Source organism: Sparus aurata, chromosome 2 (genome assembly GCF_900880675.1).
Source record: "Sparus aurata chromosome 2, fSpaAur1.1, whole genome shotgun sequence".
Taxonomy (NCBI): domain Eukaryota; kingdom Metazoa; phylum Chordata; class Actinopteri; order Spariformes; family Sparidae; genus Sparus; species Sparus aurata.
The window spans coordinates 3,864,233-3,885,820 of record NC_044188.1 but is presented as its reverse complement, the minus strand read 5'-3'; the positions used below and the strand labels follow the sequence as shown (position 1 = coordinate 3,885,820).

The following is a 21,588-nucleotide window of genomic DNA, read 5'->3' as shown; positions in this document are numbered from 1 at the left end:
GTAGCCATGGAACCAGCATTTGGGGGGACCGGGACCCCACCTGTTCATATGTGATTAACTTTTTATTGCTGTTGTTTGTCAATAATAATAATAATAATAATAATAATAATAATAATAATAATAATGCATTTTATTTAAAGGCGCCTTTCAAAGCACTCAGGGACACCGCACATAAGAACAACAGTACAACAAAAACAGGAGACAATTTAGTGCAAATGAGGATAAATGAATAATAAGAAGATGCAATTACATAGTGCCAAGAGCTCGGCCCAGAATTCATACTCCGCAGTCCTGCTCACCATACAGGAAGTCAGCCGGGCCGGGTTAGGCAGGGTTGAGCTTCCGGGGTGAGAATAGTGCAATAGAGTGGAATAAAGAATAGGAAAGAGTGTATTTATATGATTAGTCTAATATAGAGTAAGTCACTATGCATTAGACTAATCATGTTTTATTGTTTGTTTTATGTGTGTGTGTGTGTGTGTGTGTGTGCTAATGTCTAATAGTGTATTGAAGTCAAATTTTTAGGCTACTAATCACCTGTAAAATGGTGGATACATGTTTTGGAGCGTGAAATGACTCATTTCACTGTCATAATTTGAGCTATTAAGATTTGCAACGCGCGATTGAAATATTATTTTATCCCCATTCAACTCAGCTTGGCACTTAACCGTAAGTTAGCCTGCTCGATCGGCAGAAGTTTCTGGAGTGCACGCACTATAGGCTCCACTATGAGGAAGCTATGTGAAAGACAGTCAAGTCATTTTGGCTGCTTTCATAGAAATGAATGAGACTTCATCTCCATGGCTGTGTCCAGGTGTAATTATAACATCCTTGCTTCAGACACTGTATCCAGGGGATATGTCCGCTCACAGAAAATGACTGTCCTGTTTTGATGAAAATATGAAGATTCTCACATTAAGTGTTTGAATTCAGGCCTATATCTGAGATCAGCGTACAAGCTGAGCAAAAAGTATGAAGACTTTAATCCGATACTCAGTTACTGCAGAGAAACCCTGCTAAACGAGGTTTATATATTCGTCCAATATTCATCCAGGCTGAATATCATTGGAGGATATGGGAGTAAGAGTTGATTCAGGGCAGAACTATGGCGGATGTGTCTTGAGCAGCAAATGGAGAAAAAGGTCAAACTTATTCTTCACTATGAACAAGTTCTGCTTGTAATCTGGTGAACACACAGAGGACGCTGACATGCTTTTATACTTCTGTTTTTTTAATACATGTCCTCAGAGCTTCCAAAAAAGAATCACTTAGAGAGGCCTCAAGTGCACTCAGCTCTTCTGCTCCGTTTTTTTTTTTTTTTTTATTGAAAACATTGGAGCACACTGGAACAGGGCTGTGAGGTGCCTGCTGTTTCTGGTGAAAATTAACTAATTTTATTAACAAAAACGCCTAACATTATTCTTTCATATAAAGATGTCACACTAAACCCTTCTGTGCCTATGTAGAAGTTAGGATTTAAATAACAACACTCATCCTAGCTCATCCTAACCAATTCATAATAAAGTGTTTATTACCAACAAGAAATTAACAATTTATTGATTTTGTAAGCACAAACAGATGTTAACAATATGAAATAATAAAAAGAAAACAGTTGAAGGAAAATGTTCTTTAACCAGTGGATGTGTGTCTGATGACAATAAGAGGCCCTGAATAGCAGAAAATAGAAATACAGTAGTAGAAATGTGTCTATTTATGCCTATTTATCATTAATATGATATAAATGTAATGGTGTAATTATGATACATTTACCATAATTACAACTTGACATCATTAAAGATTTTTGGGATAGCATATGTTGATCAGTCAAATCCCCCTTGCCACCCTAATGGATCAAGACCATACATTTCTTCTAATCTGTACCTGAAAAAATTTAAATTGCTTTTTGACACTTTCTGCCACATGGTGCTGATAAAACACTGTTTAGTCATTATTTTATAATCTCCTGAACACTTTTAATATTAACAAGAAGAAAGTTTGGGTTGAAGCAGGATTCTTAAAAAAGTATCGGGCATATGCTATTTGTTTCTGTACAATTAATCAAATCAATAAACCTTTTATATGGAATTCTGTCTGTGTGCATGTGATTTTTATACTGTAATCTGTAAAGTGTGGAGAGACTCAGGGTATTTTTTCGTGGTATCAAGCAGTTTTAGCAAAATGGTGGTAATTGGACTCTTAACACACTGGTATTCAAATTTGACTAAAATTAAATCAATGAACAAATGAACACCATTTGGATCTTAATGCTGAGAATAATAGTAATATTTTCTTTTGAGTAACGATAAATTAAAGTGTCTTTGTCTTGTGACCTCATTTTTAAAACAGCAGTGGCAGCGATGACCACATTAGTAAGAATATGTTAGCATACATAAAACACACCTGTGATCACATTATACCATTAGCTTGTTTTAGATAACTCAAGGACAGGGACTGAAAGCAGGAAAGGTTTAATTGTTTGTTTTTTTAAGTATTTGGATAGAAATTGCCTGAAATCACTGCATTTTGATTGGCTCGACAGCAGTAGCCCCGCCCACTTCTTCTTCGTGGATCAGAAGTTGAAAAAGATGGAGGACGGGACTTTAGCTAATTATCTTCCCAATCAACATAAATTACCAAGAGATATTTAGTGAGTAGTAAGTCAGATGGTAGTTAGCTGATAAATTGTTACACCTCTTTATGCACAATGCTTAAGGTATGCTAAACTTTTGTCATAACAACAATCAGGTAGTTAACAGTTACTTTGGTTAGCCGTTGTTGTAGACTAACGTCTATGCTAGCCAAAAGCTAGCTAGCAATTAACGTTAAATATAACTCAGAGTGATTTACAAACAATTAAAAACGGAAAACTGTTCAAACACATTTTAAATCTTTTTTGTAATGGTTTCTTTTTCTAGCACTTGGCTTTAACATTTTAGAACATTTGACTTGTTGCCTCTATACCGCGTCTGCTGCTGTAAAATAACCGTAAAACACGTCCTCTTGTGGCTATTTAGTAAAATGTACCGCTGACAGTCTCTCTCTCTCTCTCTCTCCCTGTGTCTCTCTCTCCATCTCTCCCTCTCTCTCTGCTCGCCGCACTAATGCTGATATTTCTCTCCAGCATCACCAGCGGAGAGGAAGAGGAGGAGGAGGAGGAGGAAGGAGAGGTTGTGTCAGGTGGAAACGGGGACCTCTATGGATATCATCAGCTCCCTCCACCGGCTCGCATCCTCAGCACCGACAGCATCTCCCGGCCGGCGGTCACCGCTGCAGGCACACAGCGCCCTTTTCGTGCGCCAAGGCGTTGTATTTCCACGGTAGAGACTCTCCGGGCTGCTTCTGTAATTACCCTGACAAACCGCTTCTTCCTGTAATAAGGACTTACCGAGGGAAGACCCTGCTGGAATAAAAGCGGAGCGTCAGTCTCCTCCATTGATAAACCGCTCTCCTCATCGATTCAGCCCAACGACGTCTTGGTATAAGAGGAGGACAAAACCAATCCAACAAACTGACAGTGAAGCTGAAGGTAAGGCCGATAGAAGGACGACAGGGTGATTGCTTTCTCCGTGGGATGTCGTTTTATTTTGTCATTCCCTGTGTGAGAGCAAGGAGCCGAGGTGCACGGTGTTTTTTTTTTCCTTTTTTTTGCAGAGACGCCGGCCTGCATTTGGGTGCAGGGTACCGCAGTGATCCGACTGGAGGACGCGCTGTTTCATGTCTTTTTTCACCTACATGTGTTGCATGATGCATGCCTGGAAAAGTGTTTGTGATGTCTGCATAGCTGGATGTCTATTTTGAAGTTAGAAATCTAGTAAGAAGCAGAATAGCGGCCTAGTGTATGGGTTATGCATGTTGTTGCATGTTATACCGGATCAGTTTAGGCTTCTTTATAACCAATAACTTTAAATTGCAGATGGTTACGTTGAGCTCTGTCGCTTTTTGGCAAACTGCGCCTCAATGCAAATAGCAGCATAACTTCCCAAGCGATACATCTCTTCAGTAACACCACACATCCCTGCAGGAAGTTATCGTGTGTCTCTGGTCGCACGGTGTGACCTCACATTACTTTTTCTGCTTTTCTGCCCCTTGTGGTATCACTTCTTCCTGAATCCGGTGGGGGTTTTGATTTTCTGTACGGGGTGAATAGATTCTGATTATTCCTATGCTTTAGTGACACAAGGCCAACAGCAGCATCGCTTGCTGTAGCAACTCAAGAAGCCTGTCAAGTCGTTATGTGGTGTGTTTGATCACATCTGCAGTGAAAAGTGACTACATCCTCAGTTTTGCGTCGACACTATCATTGCCTATTCAGTATGGTCGCTGTTGGTAGTAAATATGTAGAGCTGCTGCAGGAAGCTGATACAGGGATGTGCACGCAGGTGTAGGCTAGTTGGTTAGCTTTGGTTTGTTGGTGCAAGGTGTGTGTGTGTGTGTGTGTGTGTGTGTGTGTGTGTGGATGGTGGTGTTGGAGGGGGTGAACAGGAGAGGAATGAGGAAGACAGGCAAAATTAACGGCAGTCACAGTGAGCAAAGGCTGTAATCATATTCAGTTATTTCATCATTGATCAAATCAAACAGCTACAACACTGCCGGTAAGTTTAGTGACATTGAGACGGTTTGATCCCCTCACTCTGATACTCCCCACAGTAGCAGTAGTGCATAGTACCCTATGGTACATTACAGAGTAGTGTTATTTTTTATTTATTTTTTTATATTTGTTTTACATTTTGAGTCCTGTATTGTCACTAATCCACCTCCGTAATACATCTACAGGGGTTGTACTGAGTCTGTAGTGCTCAGCAGCAGTTACTATATAGTGAATTTATTACACACTTTGACATTACATCTTGTGCTATTGTACCATGATGTGACTAATACTTATAGTTATATAATATATAGTTACACATATACTTATATGATAAAGGTTTTTGGAAGACTGAAGTGCACGTACTTGGTGGGTTTGGGGGTCTCATCCCAGAAAAAAGTTTATTTTTCCAATATTATATATGCAATTTCACATTGGTATGGACAATTATTATTACTATAACGGTGTACCCGAAGTCGATAAAGCTAGAACAGATAACCCAAAAACAAAAGAAGTTCGCTGGACTCACTACTTGTATTAGATCTATAAAAGGTCATTTAGTTCGTTTTGATGCTTTTCAGATTATACATGGTTATACATTACTCAGCTTAGGTGTTGCCCAAAACAGTTTGGGCGCTGAACCTAAGCCTTATTGTGACATGAAAAAACCTTGATAGAAATAAGTGCAATTAATGATATTAGTGTCATTTTAAGATCATTTTATGCCACTGAAATAACGATGATATAAAAGCATAACAATGGTAAATAGTCTGCATTTTTATAGCGCTTTTCCAGTCTAACGACAGCTCAAAGTGCTGTACAACACATGCCACATTCACCCATTCACACACACATTCATACACTGGGACGGATGCTGCCATGCAAGGCGCCAACTGCTCATCAGGAGCAATTTGGGGTTCAGTATCCTGAAATGAATGAAAAACATCTTTTGAAAGAGCAGTGATGTTTGATTGAAAGAAGATAAGACTAACTCTTTAAAGTTCAGACATTTGTGACCAAAACACAACCAAAACAAAACAATAATCAAGATTACTGGGGCCCTGTTAACAAAAAATTACATTTAGGCATCTAGGACAGGGGTATAGTATTTGATTCCTTAATAGGAAATATTCTGACAATAACGTAATTAAAGTGACATGCCAAACATTGACTCCTCAATGGAAAAAAAAAGATGTCCAAATATTGATGTTGTAAAATATGTTACTACATTTGGTGCTTATTATATACATAAAACTAAGAGTATAGCAATCATAGTAGCATTTACAGTGCTTTATACTATCCTAAAGCGTATACTGTACCTGCATACAAAATCTGTATATAGACGTGTAAATACATATATACCAGATTATTGAGGTCAACATTAAGAAAAAACAATGGTATATCAAATTATTTATTGGTGTGTCTCACTTTACAACATATTGCCCAGCTCTGTTACAAGATGAAGTTCTTTTTGTCACCCTTCTTTGTGTCGTCCTGTCCTGTCCTGGTGATAGACAGCCTCTCCGGGACACTGAAGCTCTCTGCTGCTGCTCTGCTGTGTATCGGACCACAAGGTGACTGTTTTGATTAAGACTCATGGTCTTGCAGACTCAGAGCTGGGCGTCGGCTGCAGCTCCTGCTTGCAGATGTTGTTTCACTCTGCTGAGGTGAAATGAGTGGAAGTGACTCAGTGCAGTGTGTAAAGTGCGTACTGCGTGACGTCACAGTGAAGGATCCAGTGTGAATGTGAAAGAGGGAGGGAGGGAGGGAGGGAGAGACAGAGTGTGTTCATCCCTGTAAGAAAAATCTAGGTTTCAGATATTTTTGGAAAGTGAGATCATTCTGGACAAAGATTACGATAGATGCTATAGGTTAGATTTGGGTCAGAATAACGGTTACATTTAAGTTAGTTTAGGTTGTCATAGGGGAGCTCATGCCAACAGAATGAATACAAATGTCTGAAGTTTTCCAAAAAGTTGTAAAATTCAGTATTGTATTCAGTTGGCACTGCAGAGCTTTCAATGTACATTTGATTCTTTGGGCTAATGGCTACATCTAAATCTGAACAGTTTTTTGCTGTTTTCTTCTCGACGGATTAGCCATAATTGACACAGGAGGCACCAAACTTCAGCACAGCTTTAATAGTGAAATGAAAAGTAAGAGCAGAAAACATAGATGCATAGCAAAACTGTTAACAAAAGTGTATTCCATCATGCTAGGCGGTGTTTCTCAAGAATTTGTTACTCTGTGTATCTTAGTAACGTCCTGAAGGTTTACTATCCAGGAATTGTCGGTTACTGTTTGTAAAGACAACATTCAAACAAATCCTCCATAGCTCTACACCACCAGAAGCCCACTTGCAATGCTACATTTACAGTTAAAACATATATGTACAAATTAAACAAAACTGCTACGGCCACTGACTACAAGCGGATTAATTTACTGTTAGTTAGGACTTGATGTGGATACTGATTTGGCTTGTGTGTTGAACTCAATGCTGCAGACTAATTATACTGGTTGATAGGAGCACTTAGTGTCTACTTACACGCATATACATACAGTGCAAGCTACTAGTTTAAGAACCTTACAGTTGTTGTAATGGAAAAGCCGATACTTTATCAAACTAACTAGGTTAACCTGCCTTACGGAATCTCCATGATGCTCTTCATCCAACCCCAGATTATTCCTATAAGGTATATAAATGTATCGCAATAGTGCGGTTTGTCTACTGGCCTCAGTCTCTCCAAAGCAAATTACACAGATACCTGATTATTAAATCCAAAGTCGAGCATGCGCCTTACACTTATCCACAGGCAGATGCAGAGATAGATAGCAGAGGTCATCAGTAATGTCCCCCAGACTTTTTGATCTGCATGTGACAATATCGATTAAGACCGGTGGTGTGTGTGTGTGTGTGTGTGTTTATATAGGGGTAAGTACACTGAGGGTCTGGTCCCCATTAAGCCTGAGAGAAACAGAGACACAGAGCTGCTGCCACTGACTGATTAGCTCTGGCAGCTGTCTCTCTCTTTCCTTCTCTGGCTTTCTTCATCTTTCTGGTGATATGCTCTCCTGTCTCTCTTGCTCCTTCGATTTCTTTCTTGTCCCCTAATTCTTTCTATTTCACTTCTTCACTTCCATGCCAGCCTTAATGTTTCTCTGTACTATCTCTCTTCTATAATGTCAACCTCTATTTTTCTCACTTTATATAGGCTAGCTTTCTTTGCTACATTACTCCTATACTCTCTTCTCTTGATTATGAATCTCACTCTCTCAGTCTCTTTCCCTCTAAATCTAACCTCTACATCAAAAGAGATGGACAGTCAGACATCGGTTATCTGCATTTGGCTATTCTCGGATCATTCCTGCAGCAATATGATCAGAGGAAAAAACAAGACAAAGACTTCACACTTTAAATCATTATTACATGTTACAATCATGTTCAGGTGAATTTCCAGTTCGAGGTTAAAAAAATTGTAGTTTGAACATGGACATTTGTTTTACACTTTATGATAAGCAGCAATAATAAATGGTAAATTTGTAGTGTTACAAAGTTTACAACTATTACAAACATCAGTTACAACTTTACAATAAGCAATTGCTTAATAGATTAATAATACAAAATAGATAAATGCATCTTCACCATATACAGTAGGAAACAATATGAAAGAGAATAAGAAATAGGCCATGCAATAACGGAATCTTGGTTTATATTTCATCAGCACTGCCTAGATGATAGTTTGATGTTAGCTTAAGGGAGAGAGAGACAGCTGTCTCCCTCAATCATGCAGGCATAAAAAATTGTGGTAGTACAATTTGTAGTTTGAACAACTCTTCCTAGAGCCAACAAAAGTCACACAGTGGACTTTTGTTGGACAACGAGGGGCTCTGGGTGCAGGCACATGGAGGGAAGTTCACCGTTGTTCATATTCATATTTTACTCACGCTTTTATGATTCGCCACCATTTCCTTTAAAGTTCTGGCAGCTTGAAAAGGACCTAATGAGAGGGCAGATCTGGGCTCACTTGGCTGGGGTTGCAAGTAGTTAAGGAGTCTTTTTTTTCCTCTCAGAGCAGCACAAGATCATTGACACACATATTCAGTTCTGGACCATGGCATATTTTCTTAACTACTCATAACTCAGTAATTGCTAAAACCTCAGTAGATAGGCTTATGGCTTAAAGTTTTAACAAATGTGTTTTTTTCTTCTGTGCATCTTTTTGAAGATGCATGACACGATGGGACTTTTACAAATTCTTTCGGTATGAACAAAGTAGATATTCATCCAAAACAAGCCAACAAGGTACATTTGCTCCGTCTTAAGCACCTTCCCGCTTCATCGTCACAGTTTACATATTTTTGCTGTCACTACCAACAGTCTCTGACCACTGAACATGCAAGTGTTGGCAACTGCACAGCTTCACTGCAGTATTTTGGGGTTAAGTGCTTGTTTCAAGGGCGCATGATGTTTGGCATCCCATGTACTGAAAAGATTAGAGTATTTTCAGTCTTTGGTAGTATCAAGGCATCATGCCAAATGCTAATAGCCAAAATAGAGGTTGCGGAGGCCAGACAGAGAGGACTGGAGGTTAGGACAGGGGGATGAGTGGGAATAGAGGGAGAGGACAGTTGAAAAAGTGTGAAGGATAATAAAAGGAGAGAGCAGGGAGGCGGGGGGCTGACGCTTTCATTACGCCATTGGTGTAACATGATTTATTGTGGTTACCAACAGCGACAGCGTAGCTGGGGAGAGGGGGCAATAATAACACTGAGTGGTTTAGAGGAGAAAGCATAACGACTAACTGCACACACACACACACACACACACGTATACAATAATGCTGACACTACTAGGTCAGTGATTGAATAATAAATCAATAGAAAATTAATCTGTGGTCATTTTTATAATCGATTAATTATTTGTTTGAATAATTTATCATGCAAAAAGTGCCAAATATCTCTGGTTCCTCCCTCTCACATATGAGAATTTGCTGCTTTTCTCTTCTTTTATGTCATTAATAATTAGTGAATGTCTTTGGGTTTTGGACTGTTGGTTCAATACTATTTTCTGATGTAAATAGAAGAAAAAATAATTAGTTAAATGAACAAATAATTGAGAGGTGAATGGGTAATGACAATTACAAGTTGCAGCCCTGTTTATTTTAAATTCTAAATGTAAGACTACATCTATCAGAAAACACAGTAATGTACAAGGAAAGCTGAACTGCAGTCTCACCACTTACAACTGTGTCACTAAAACAGACAGGTTAGAGTCTGGCTTATGGAACTTCAAAGTAAAGAGAATACCTGCTGAAAGCGCAGTGACAGAGCTGAACTAGACTCGCACAAACACTCTCTAACCACCTGGGGGAAAAAACAAAGATGGCCACTCTGAATATAGAACATTTCTTTTTAGATGCTGTCCTATAAACCATGGTGAGGTTATGGTTTCGAGTCTACCTGGATAAAAACAGAGTTGCCTCAGATGATCTAGATTTCTTTAGGAGAATTTAACTGTCAATCAGAGTTTGGGTGCAACTGTTTCCTTTAGTTTTTGCAGTTCAAAGTTCTGCTCGTGAAAACTATCCCGCTCATCATCTGTTTTAAGGGCTGCAACAATTATTGATTTATCTGCTGATTAATTAACATTTTTGTTTGAGTAATGATCACTTTGGCAAAAAAAACTATAAAACCTACCAGAAAGGAGTGTTTAGAATTTATTGAAATAAAAATCATAATAGTTATTTTCATTGTTATCATATCATATATATCATTAGGTGAAGCAGCTGTTTTTTTTTTACTGCACTGTGTGTGTTTAAATGCCTTTTCACTGGGGTCTAACAATGTATGACTTATGTTCAAGGGATGTTCACACACTGACACAAACACAAGCACACACTCGTACATACATACACACACACATACAAAAGTCATACCTGCTCTTTCTCTCAGCTCCATGGAGAGTTCAGAGAGGCTGCTGCTGTTTAAACGTTTGATCCCTCAGTGGTAGATCGGTCAACTCTGTATCCTGGACTGACTGAAACATACACACTCTGTAACCCAGTGGAGTCTAACTCGACACACCTCAGAACCAGAACTAGATCTGTCTTGGGTCTTGGAAATGACAAAAAGACCCAAAACCTTCAACTAAATCCACACCTCTTCGTGCTATAGTTCCCCCTACTTTTGTCCTTTAGGTTTAGTGTTTGAAAAACAATTTTTTAGTGCTAAGATTCTCTTTTTAACACCACAAAGAGTGTCCTTTGAATTTGCAGATCTCAGCAGATTTAATGAACATAGTGTGAAACAAGATACTGCACTGTACTGTCGTCAGTTTAAATAAACAATATTCACAGATCAAATTCACTGAAGACATCTTAGTGCACTGTATTTATTAGCAGTTTAAAGGTACCTGAGAAATAAGCATTCTGCAGCCGATTTACTCTCATAACTTGCATTCGAGTGCAGCTTTGTGGTTTAAGGTGTCAGTTACTGATCAACTTCCCATACTGGCTGATATGAGAGCAGCAGCATTACTCAGCACTTTATTTTGACACTGATGTTTCTCTTTTGGAACCTTTATGAAAGTAATTTCTGCCTGCAATTAATTTGTGTGAAATTAATTTGATGATGAATCCTCAGTTTAGCTGAGTTAATTCTGCCTTCAATTAACGCTAGGTGTTGTACTAAAATAAAGTGTGTAGAGCCGAAAACTAAGGTTTGCTGTTTTTTAGGTCGGACAACATGAAGCACATCATTTTGTCAGCCATTCTGAAGCACACAGAGTAGCACTGTCTGAGCTTTTGAATAGATATTCTAACAATATTAATGGCGTAGGCAGATACTTGTCAGTCTTGTGTAAATAGCTTTTTGGCATCCTCAATATTATTATTATATAGAAACGTTGTTTTCTTCATAGACAAAACAGATATTAGGGAAATATTTTACCCTTAACTTTTGTGTAAAAAGTACTTTTTATTTCTTGAGTGAAGTTTGCCACTGGTTTAATTATTCTCAGTAAGTTATTCAATCATGCATTGATCAGATATTTGAGGAAATGCAACTTAAAGGAGCACTCCCACTTTTACACATCAAGTTAAGTCTACACATCCCAAGGAACACTATTAAGCCTGTAACAGAAGTTGTTTAATGTCTTCTGTTGCTCCAGAGAGAGCCTTTTAAAAGACAGAAAAATAAGAGTTTTGATGTCATCAGGGTTGTTTTGTTTTGGGCTTTAGATTTAGTTTTGAAACATAAAGCATATGTATGTTGTAAACTGGAAGTGGTACGGAATATTAGGATCCAGCATTACCATTCTTTTGAGAATTAGCAATGCTCAAATAGTCTGATAAGAAAATTGCTGGAAATATGCCTAAAGATACTTTCATATGGACCACAGCATTTGGAGATGGCTGCTGATGTTCACAGAGACAGAAGATCCCAACTAAAATATCAGACTGAATCTACTAACATTAAAACATGCAGGTTCTGTATTTGTACTAGTCTGAATACAGATAAAATCATTGTGAGGTCAATGTGTGGTCATCTTTCCTTTGTTTTTATTTCTACCTTCTGATATTTCCTGCAGGCTGCCTTCAGTCTTTGGAGACAGAGCATGAAACATCTCACTGCTGTTACATATAGAGCAGAAAATGGATAGCCAGAAGTGTGTGTGTGTGTGTGTGTGTGTGTGTGTGTGTGTGTGTGTGTGTGTGTGTGTGAGTGAGAGAGAGAGAAAGACACAGAGAGAGAGAGATTGTCAGACATAGTATCCACTCTCTTGCCTGGGGCTGGCTGGTTCCTCAACAGCTGAGTCTGGTTATTAGAATAAAGGTGATGATAACACACACACACACACACACACACACACACAAATACACACAAATACACATTACACATGATTGATTGAAAGACACCAGGTGGTTGAGGTTAGGCAAGGATCACGGCAAGGAGAACAGAGGACACCACAAACACACGTACTATTTTGACGGACATGACAGTCAGGGCAGTTTGACTGATGTAGACTTGCTGTTGTGGTACAGCTATTGCTTCTCCTCTGTAACCCAATGATAGGTGTTGGTACGTTTGTTTAGTTTATTCTGTTATTAATGTCTCTTATAATGTCTGTCAGCATCCCTTGTTTTATTCTGTTGTTCTTGTTTTTGTTTTGTTTTGTTTTTTGACTATTTTCTGTCAGTGATTTATTGAGAAAGTAAATGCTGGATTATTCTCGAATGAAAATAATTTATACGTATTTAACATTCTATTAGTTCAGATGAACTGATCTCTGTAGGTTTCACTTCTGTTGACTTCTGAGCAGTCCTCTGTCTGCTTCATCTCCAGATACAAAGCACTGTAATGTTTTGCTGTTATTCTCTCAAGGGAGAACAGCTAAGTGCACAAATACCCCTCCTCTCTCTGGCTTGCAGGGCAGGCTGACATTTACTCGATATGGCTACGTAGTTTTCCAGTGGTTTAGGTATAGTGACAACTGTGAGCTCGGGCTTTTGTTGCAGGGGAGCGGGAGGGAGAGGCCAGAAAAGTGGTGGGGTGAGGGGAAGACAGAGAGTGTTACAGCAAAAAGGTCAAGGAACAAAATGAAAGAGAAACCCTCAATAACACTTTAACTTTTGATATTTTACATCATAAATAATAAGTCAGTCATTCACATAATAATGAAAAAATCTTGAATGCAGTTGCACTTTAATGCAGCATTTTAAGCAACTTTGGAGAACCAAATGGTAGGTTTTATGTCCTTTGGGCCCATCTGCTCTATACCAGGAAAAAAGCCATTGCATGTATTTTCTATCCATCCATCTTGTGTGTAACACAAAGAAAGGTGGGGGAGGAGCAGGTTAAAAACTAATATGACAGTGTATTCATCAGGACTCAGGTAATAGATATTTTTACGACCTTGACCTATTAGGACTGACAAACATCTTATGTGTCTGTTTTCAGTGTTCCACATAAATGCAATCTAGGGCTTAAAATTGTCCTAAAATTGTCATCCATCACTGAGAACAGATAGTGCCTGTGGTCGGCTAGAATTCACTTCTGTTTCAATGGATTCTGATACTGAGCTTTGCTGTGGGGAAATGGTATCAAAATGTTCTCAGAGGTTTCTCAAACCGCTCCTGCAGCATTATACTGTCTTTCCAGTGTTCACACTGCATTGCACACTCTGAGTATTAGAATTTAATGCTAAACAAAATCTGTCAATGTAGTTTGTAAACTATAGTTACCATCTACATACAATGACCAGTCAAAATACAATAAATTAACACTGAATTTAAGTCTAATTAACTAACAGTCAAATTATCTGACCATGTAGGAAGATATTTTTACCTTAAAAAAGATATCTTAAAAGAAGTTGGTTCAGTCCAGAAATAAGTAGGCTCTCTGATAGAGTTTACATGTTTGAAATAAATGACAAATGCTTTTGGATTAAATTACTTCAGATCAGACTTGCTAAAACACAGTGATAAGTAAATAACATCAAATAATGGCAAATCCAATTTTTGACAAGCACAGAACTATTTGCAGTATGAAGCTTTTGGAGTTTACCTATCTCTGACAGTTAGGAGAAACTTTTAGCCTTAGGTTATTTTGTAAATTTGGCTTCAGATGGTTTTCTTCAAATGTATACAACTAATATTGATAAACATCAGAACATGTAACTGCTTCTGAGTCTTTTCATTATCATTCTGATGTTTTGAACATTTCTATTCCTTACCTCTAACCCTGTGTTGTGTGATTTCGTGGTGAAGTTTAGAAGTTATTTTTATCCTCTGGTTTCCAGCTGTCAGCGGGAGAGACAAGAGAGATGAGAGAGCCAAATAATTTCTACTCCCTGTCTCCCACCAACCTTTGAATCATCAGAGAGATTTTATTTTGAGCTTCTCTTCTGTAAAATGCTTTGATACCAAAGACAGGTACTGCATCTTTCATGAATGGAAAGGAACTGTTATTTATGGAGTTTATGGAGCTGCAAGTCTTCTAAACACTCCAAGTTAAATTGGGACTGTGTAGTGACTCGTAGTTTCGTATGTTCCCCCGTGTGAATCAGAATGTGTTGCGGTAAACATCTGTGTGGCTAACTAGGGGTTAAAGATGTGAGATGAGGTGTGTGAAGTTAGTCAGAGTTTAATTATGAAGTGTGATCTGCCTTTCACCTGTCAGGATGTGTTTGATGATTACATCGGACAAGAACACGAAAGCAGTGATTGCACCTGTCTGCTTCACCTTTCACGCTTCCCTTTGCATATGTGTGTGTGTTTACATACATGTGCATGTGTGATGTCTTTACATACATGTGCATGTTGGTCTTTACTGTGTGAAAAGAGCACATTTCACCAGTTTTAGAGTCACTGCATTGGCTCCCCGTGCGCTTCAGGATCGATTTTAAGGTTCTTTTACTGGTTTTTAAATGTCTTAACGGCATTGCGCCCTCCTACTTATCTGACCTGCTTTTACCATATCAACCCTCGCGGACCCTGAGGTCCTCCGGCTCTGGCCTTTTATCCCTACCAAAACCAAGAACTAAAACCCACGGAGAGGCGGCATTTAGCCACTATGGCCCCCGCTTGTGGAACAGCCTGCCGGAGAACCTCAGGTCTGCAGAGACTGTTGATATTTTTAAGGGAAGGTTAAAGACACACCTTTTTAATCAGGCTTTTAACTAATATTTTAAATTCTTATTCCATTCTTATGTGGTTCTATCGTATTTTATGTTGTTGTTCCTATCTTGTTTTGTTTTTGTTTGTTTTTTTGTTTTTTTTAAACAATTTTCATCTTAAATAATTTTTTTTTAATTATTTATCTTCGATACTATTTTATTTTATTTATTATTATCTTATGCATTTTATCCTTTTAACTGTTCACTTCTTTAAATTATCTTTTGTCAGGGTTTTTATCCTATCTTATGTTTTTAGTTTTTAAGGGTTAACTCCAGAGTTTCCTCAGGGGGGTCCTCCACACTGGGAGCTGTGTCTGGGATGCTGCTGGGGGTGCTGTCCCTGGGTCCCTTTGGCCCAGCCATTCGTTGTCTGTCAGGGTCGGGGGGCCTGGGCACTGGTGCCCCCCGTGGCACAGCCTGTGACTCCTCCCAGTGTGGACGGCCCCAAAGGTGGCGTTTCCTCAATCCTCAGTGCCTTGCCATGTCTCCTTATTTCCTGTAGTAAGAGTGTGTGTGTGTGTGTGTGTGTGTGTGTGTATGTGTGTGTACGTATGTGTGCATGTATATAGTACGGAGGGTGGGAGGGAGGGGCTTTCTTTATTATTGTTTTATGTTTCCTGTGTAAAGCACTTTGTGCTACATACTCATGTATGAAAAGTGCTTTATAAATAAAGTTGATTGATTGATTGATTGAATCACTGAGTCATGTGTGTATGTTTCAGGGCGTCGGGCGCGATGGCTAATGCCTCCCCAGACCTGGACAACGCGGAAGCCCAGCGCCAGCTCAACAACAACAACCGACCAATTGGCTCGGGGTTCTGGGAGACAGAGTGTACCAGCTCCAAGCTGTTCGAGTGCTCCCGTATCAAGGCCTTGGCAGGTCAGAGTTCACAATACACATTCTGTCTCACACAGGCACTGACAAAGCCACTTGCATCAGTAGATGTTCTTAAAGCAATTTGATTTACTGCAAGAGTTAACTGATGCTCTTTAGGATAATGTTTTATTTAAGAATGTCTCGGCTCATTCGAGAGAAAGCAATGTGTTTCATCAGGCACTAGATTGTTCTTCCAATTCCCCTTCCCTTTGATGTAAAGCTGACTTTTCTATTTTCCTCAGATGAACGTGATGCGGTGCAGAAGAAGACTTTTACCAAGTGGGTTAACTCCCATCTGTCCAGAGTGTCCTGTCGCATATCTGACCTGTACAACGACCTGAGGGATGGATACATGCTCACCAGACTGCTGGAGGTCCTCAGTGGAGAGCTGCTGGTGAGAACACATATGAAGATAATAGCTAATTTTAATGGGCAATGTATCCATTTCTCCTCATTGTTCCATAGGATGTGGAGTGTTAATAGTGCTGTTCGCGGCTAAAATTTGCCCTGTTACCAAGCTAACTGACTCCATAGCTACTCATTAAATGTTGCTACTTGCTGCTTCACTAAAAAGGTTTGTATGTTATAGCTATTTAGTAATTTTATGAAGAGTTAGGCTTTGAATTGATTTTCAAAGAAAATCTTTCCCCCAGAGTGCATTTTTCTACAGTAGTCGACAAAATGGAACTGGATGTTCTGATACATTCCTTTTTCTTTTTCTCTTTTTTGCTTTATTTTGCTGAGGAAAATAAATGTGAAAATGTTTTCATCCTAAAAACAGCTCTAATCCTTTTTTTTTATTATTTAAACTTGAATTACAGTGAAACTGATGGCTGCATATGTTTGAATTATGCTACACAATGCTGCATGTTGTATTTTTATCGATTTAATATCAAGAATAGTAGTCAATCCCTCTAATTTCCCCTCAGCCGAGGCCTACACGGGGTCGTATGCGGATCCACTGCCTGGAGAACGTCGACAAAGCCCTCCAGTTTCTTAAAGAACAGAGGGTTCACCTGGAAAATGTTGGTTCCCATGATATTGTGGATGGAAACCACCGCCTTACCCTGGGCCTTATCTGGACCATCATCCTACGCTTCCAGGTAAACACACTTATAAAACACAGATGTAGTGTTAAAATATATGTTGTAGTGGCTCGGTGTGGGAGTCGTCTGTTGGACTGTTACATTTAGTGGAGTCATTATTTTCTTTGGCATTGAGCAAATGATTTTTGTGGTTTTAGAGTTAAACATGACTTTTGTTTTTTTAGAATCGACATTGAGGAAATATGTCTAACGAGTAATAATGCTTAAGATTTGAGCCCTTGAGTCCTGATTTGGCTTCATCTGCGGTTTCAGTAGTAACAGCAAGTGAGTTGTAATACTGCGGCAGTCACTCCTTGAGAAGCTAATTTGACAGAAAAGAAAACAGTGGAGCAGCTGGTGTATCTGTGCAGCTTGTTGCATGAAGCGCTTTATCTGACCGCTCACTGTATCCCATCGTTGTTATTGCATTAATCTGTGGTCTGTCTCAAAAAATCCTGTAACCGACTAAGTCTTTTTTAGTTTGATAGATATATTTTTTGATGAATTGCAGTCTGCAATAACCTCTGTGACAAAAATTGCGTTTCTTGTGTCTGTTTTACAAAAAAAGCCACCAGAACCTTTAATTTGAAGCAGCAGCAGAAGGAAATGCATCAGCAGTAACGTATTGCTCTGATGTGGCAGCAGGGGAGCGAGAGCTGGATTACTTGCCGCTGTATTTTGTTTCCTGTGAGTGTCTGTTGTGTGGAATGGCAGACTACACTACATATAAGATGTGATTATGGAACGTAAAAAGATTCAATGGCTTTTGATTGAAAAAATGTTAACCATAGATAGGATCAAAATGCAGAATTTGATTTCATGATAAAATTTAATGGCTGTAACTCAAAGCCTGTCTGATACCAGCACTATCTCAGGGGTGCTTCAAACTAACGAAAGTACACTAGACAGAAAGCAAAATTATCAACTGACTGTCAAATATTTGATTCTTCCCGTGGGACACGGAGGCTTAAATCTGAGCTTCTTTGTTGCACTGAGATGCTGGCACGTGTTCCTATGCTACCTACCGAAGCACAAGGATGCTGTAATCAGCAGTGGCTTCGTTTAGGATGAGCTGCCAGCGGTTCTTTTTGGGAGAGGCTGTCACAGCTGCAGCATCATCAGCGTGCGACAGCGACAGCAGTGTTTGGTGGAGAAAGCTTGAATGTCACTTAGGGCTCGGCAGCCCAGAGGCAGCAGTCGCCTCCCAGTCTGCTCTTGCACAAGGACGCAGACACACTCATACCCACACTGCACCCGCTCTCACTCAGTCTATCCATCAAGTCACACACACACCTACATACTCACATCCTCACATGCACATTTACCAGAAATACACATACACACATGCACAGGTTTCCAGGCCTTAGCTGCAGTGATACAGGATCAGTTCCTGCCATGTAAGTACAGCAGAAGCCCACGGCTCCTCTTTATTACGCTTCAGTGCTACAGTGAGGCTTTGGCACACAATGCTTGTTTAGCATTATTCAGACCCTTCTGTAACATTCGCGCTGCACAGTCGCCTTGTAGCTGTCTCCTGGGACTCAGTATTGTCATGCTAGGCCTGGCTACCTCCACAAAGCACATTTAACTGCACGGCCAACAGACTGAGGTGTAGTATGTTGAGTTATGCTCTGCGAGCCAGGCTAGTGAGACATAGCGGAGGAATATTCTGAGTGTGCCATATGGATGGACTCATAATTTCAATGTAAATGTTGAAATGCATTAATATTTTCTGGGAAGTTAACTATTGAAAACTAGTTCTTGATGGCTATTATTGATAATTAAGTGTACATGTTAGAGTTTGCGGTCTTCTTTGCAAAAAGTATTGTTTTTTTTTGTTGTTTTATTGCATTGACTTGTTTTTCTTGTCTTTGCAAACTAAATTTCCCCAAATTGGATTAAACCAAACTATTTCAAAGTCATGTTTCATTGTTTAATCTGTACAACAAGTGTTGCAGAACAACAGATTTTAAATGATTTAATGGTTGTAGTAAATGCTAAAGAAACAGGATGGGTAGTATGTCTAATCCAGCGGTGCCTGCTTTGTGTTTTTGCTTGTGTTTTGAATAAGACCAAGCAGCTGTAACTGTAAAGTTTAGAATACAGTGGTTTTAGCTGGCTACTAGCTTTGCCACCATTAACTGTGAGCTTGGCTGTCATCCCGCTCGCCTGCTCCCAAGAGCCACCAGACGATGGCCTCTTCAATTTTGTATGTGCTGAGAAAGGAGTGTGTGTATGTGTGTGTATGTGTGCAGAAGATAGAGGGTAATTATGAAAGAAGTGGGGATGGTGGAAAGGATTTTTGGCTGATGGGAAACAACAAGCAAAAAGAAACGGGTGGGGCCTAACTATGACCTTCAGTCAGTGTTCACTATCAGTGAAGCCAAGTTTCTGATGATCAGGTTAAATTTAAAATCGATTATTGGGTTTACACACATTATACCACTCTTTCCTCCTGTCTTTACCATTTGTCCCTGTTAATAAACCTTTTATAATCCTCAAGGCTTCTGTCATTCCTACTGGATATTTATCATCAGTTTTTTACACAATTACTTTATTTGCCATTATTTAAATAGGCAGTTAAGTTGATAAAAAAAAAAGTCTGATTTAGAATGATAATCTGGCAAAACAAGCCTTTTGAGGTGAGGAGACAAAACAGAAATGAAAACAAAATAAATACACTAACAAGGGACCATGTTGAAAGATTAAATATTTGGGTTTGAACTGAGAAAAGGTCAAATAATTGTTAAATAATAACATGGAGCTGCACAGCACATGAAAAACTAATCAATACTAGATGTATTAATCAGATTTACTTTGTTACTTTGCATATGCATCTAAGGTGAATATAGTATAAAAGTGATACGAATTACACATTAAACTAATACCACAAATGTTTTTGATCTTGTTTGAATAAGAGAAGTGTCTGTCTCACACTGAAGAAAAGTTTATTACATTTTAATCATTCATTTTATAGTTTGCCAGTGATCCTAACTGGGCCATAACTGAGTCCACATTTGAACACATGTTCAGTAACTTTATTTAGCCAAAGATTTAAACTCTAAAAGATAATGTCAGCAGGGTGGAGCATCCTTCGATGGCTGAGATTTATGTTTTCTGACTTTCTTCCAGTTAGCTTTCCTTCTTGCACTTTGTCTCTCCTCATCTCCGCCTCTTTTCCTCTTTCCTCTCTGGTGAAAGTGAGAGTTTGCTCTGTCCAGTCAGCAGGTAGGGCCAAACCACTGCAGTAACTGCACACGGGCAGAGAGAGAGAGAGAGAGAGAGAGAGAGAGAGAGAGAGAGGGCGAGAGAGAGAGAGAGAGGGCGAGAGAGAGAGAGAGAGAGAGAGAGGGAGGAGACAAGGGGGAGGATTGACAGGCAAAGGACGAGGTAACCGTTATGTATTTACAGAAACATACAAATAATAATATATCGTTATTATTTGCAGAGACTTCAGTTACAGTATTGTATATGGTTAGCTGCGTGTCCTTGTGTGCAGTGTGTGTGCGTTTGCTTACTGTGCCTGACAAACTGCCGGCTCACTTGCTGTTTACAATGAATCTGGATCGAGACACATTGATGCAGTTTAAATCTATATTTGACAAGATATACCAATTAGAAGTTTAATGTGATGCATATGGTATTATTTTGTTTTACTTTTTTACAGGGTAAAGATGCAGATTGTGTATTCGTTATGGATGTTCACAACATTTTCACAGTTTCATCTTTTGTTTGGCACATTGTCTAATCTAAAGCATCACAATGTTGTCTTTTCCTTACACTTTTTTAGCATGTTGACAGTAAAGAAAAAGTAATTAAGGTAGAGCAGACACACTTTACATTATTGCAGACAAACTAATCATGTTCTGATGTGAATCCTACTTGTAATTACAAAGTGAGGTGACCATCCAAACGCCCACAACAAGAGTTTATTTTTTTTAAATAATTATTTTGTTTAAGTAACTTTAATTGTTCAATCATGATGAAATTGGGTTTATAATTTGTAATTAAAATCCATATTTAGTGCAATAATATGAATAAAACTAGCATTTGATCTCTGATATATCACTTATCATCAATACATTTAAATAGATCTTCACACAGCCTTTTTATTGACATTTATTGTTACTAAAATCTGTACAATCTGTGTAATCTCTACCTACATGTGTTCATCTTTTTTTAGTCATGTTCATAAATAGGCAGTGTGTTTGTTTGTGTGTTTTTATATTCGAGACTGTGCCTGTGTGAGTGTGTGAGTGTGTGCGATGTTGTGCCTAACAACATGGGTAGCAGCTGATTCCAGGGTGTCATGTCCCCAATTACCTTGGATCATGTCACTGTGATGTGATTGGCTGAACGGCTGTCA

At 39.0% G+C, this 21,588-nt stretch overlaps 1 protein-coding gene across 1 annotated transcript in view; it reads left to right on the top strand.

The window, feature by feature from the left end:
* The first annotated feature begins 2,596 nt into the window (after positions 1–2,596).
* sptbn4b (spectrin, beta, non-erythrocytic 4b) overlaps positions 2,597–21,588 on the top strand; it is a 79,556-nt gene continuing 60,564 nt past the window's right edge. The window contains 5 exon segments of the mRNA XM_030439898.1: positions 2,597–2,713; positions 3,122–3,526; positions 15,983–16,140; positions 16,380–16,531; positions 17,067–17,240. Coding sequence (XP_030295758.1) covers positions 15,996–16,140; positions 16,380–16,531; positions 17,067–17,240 — 471 coding nt within the window. The 5' untranslated portion in view covers positions 2,597–2,713; positions 3,122–3,526; positions 15,983–15,995.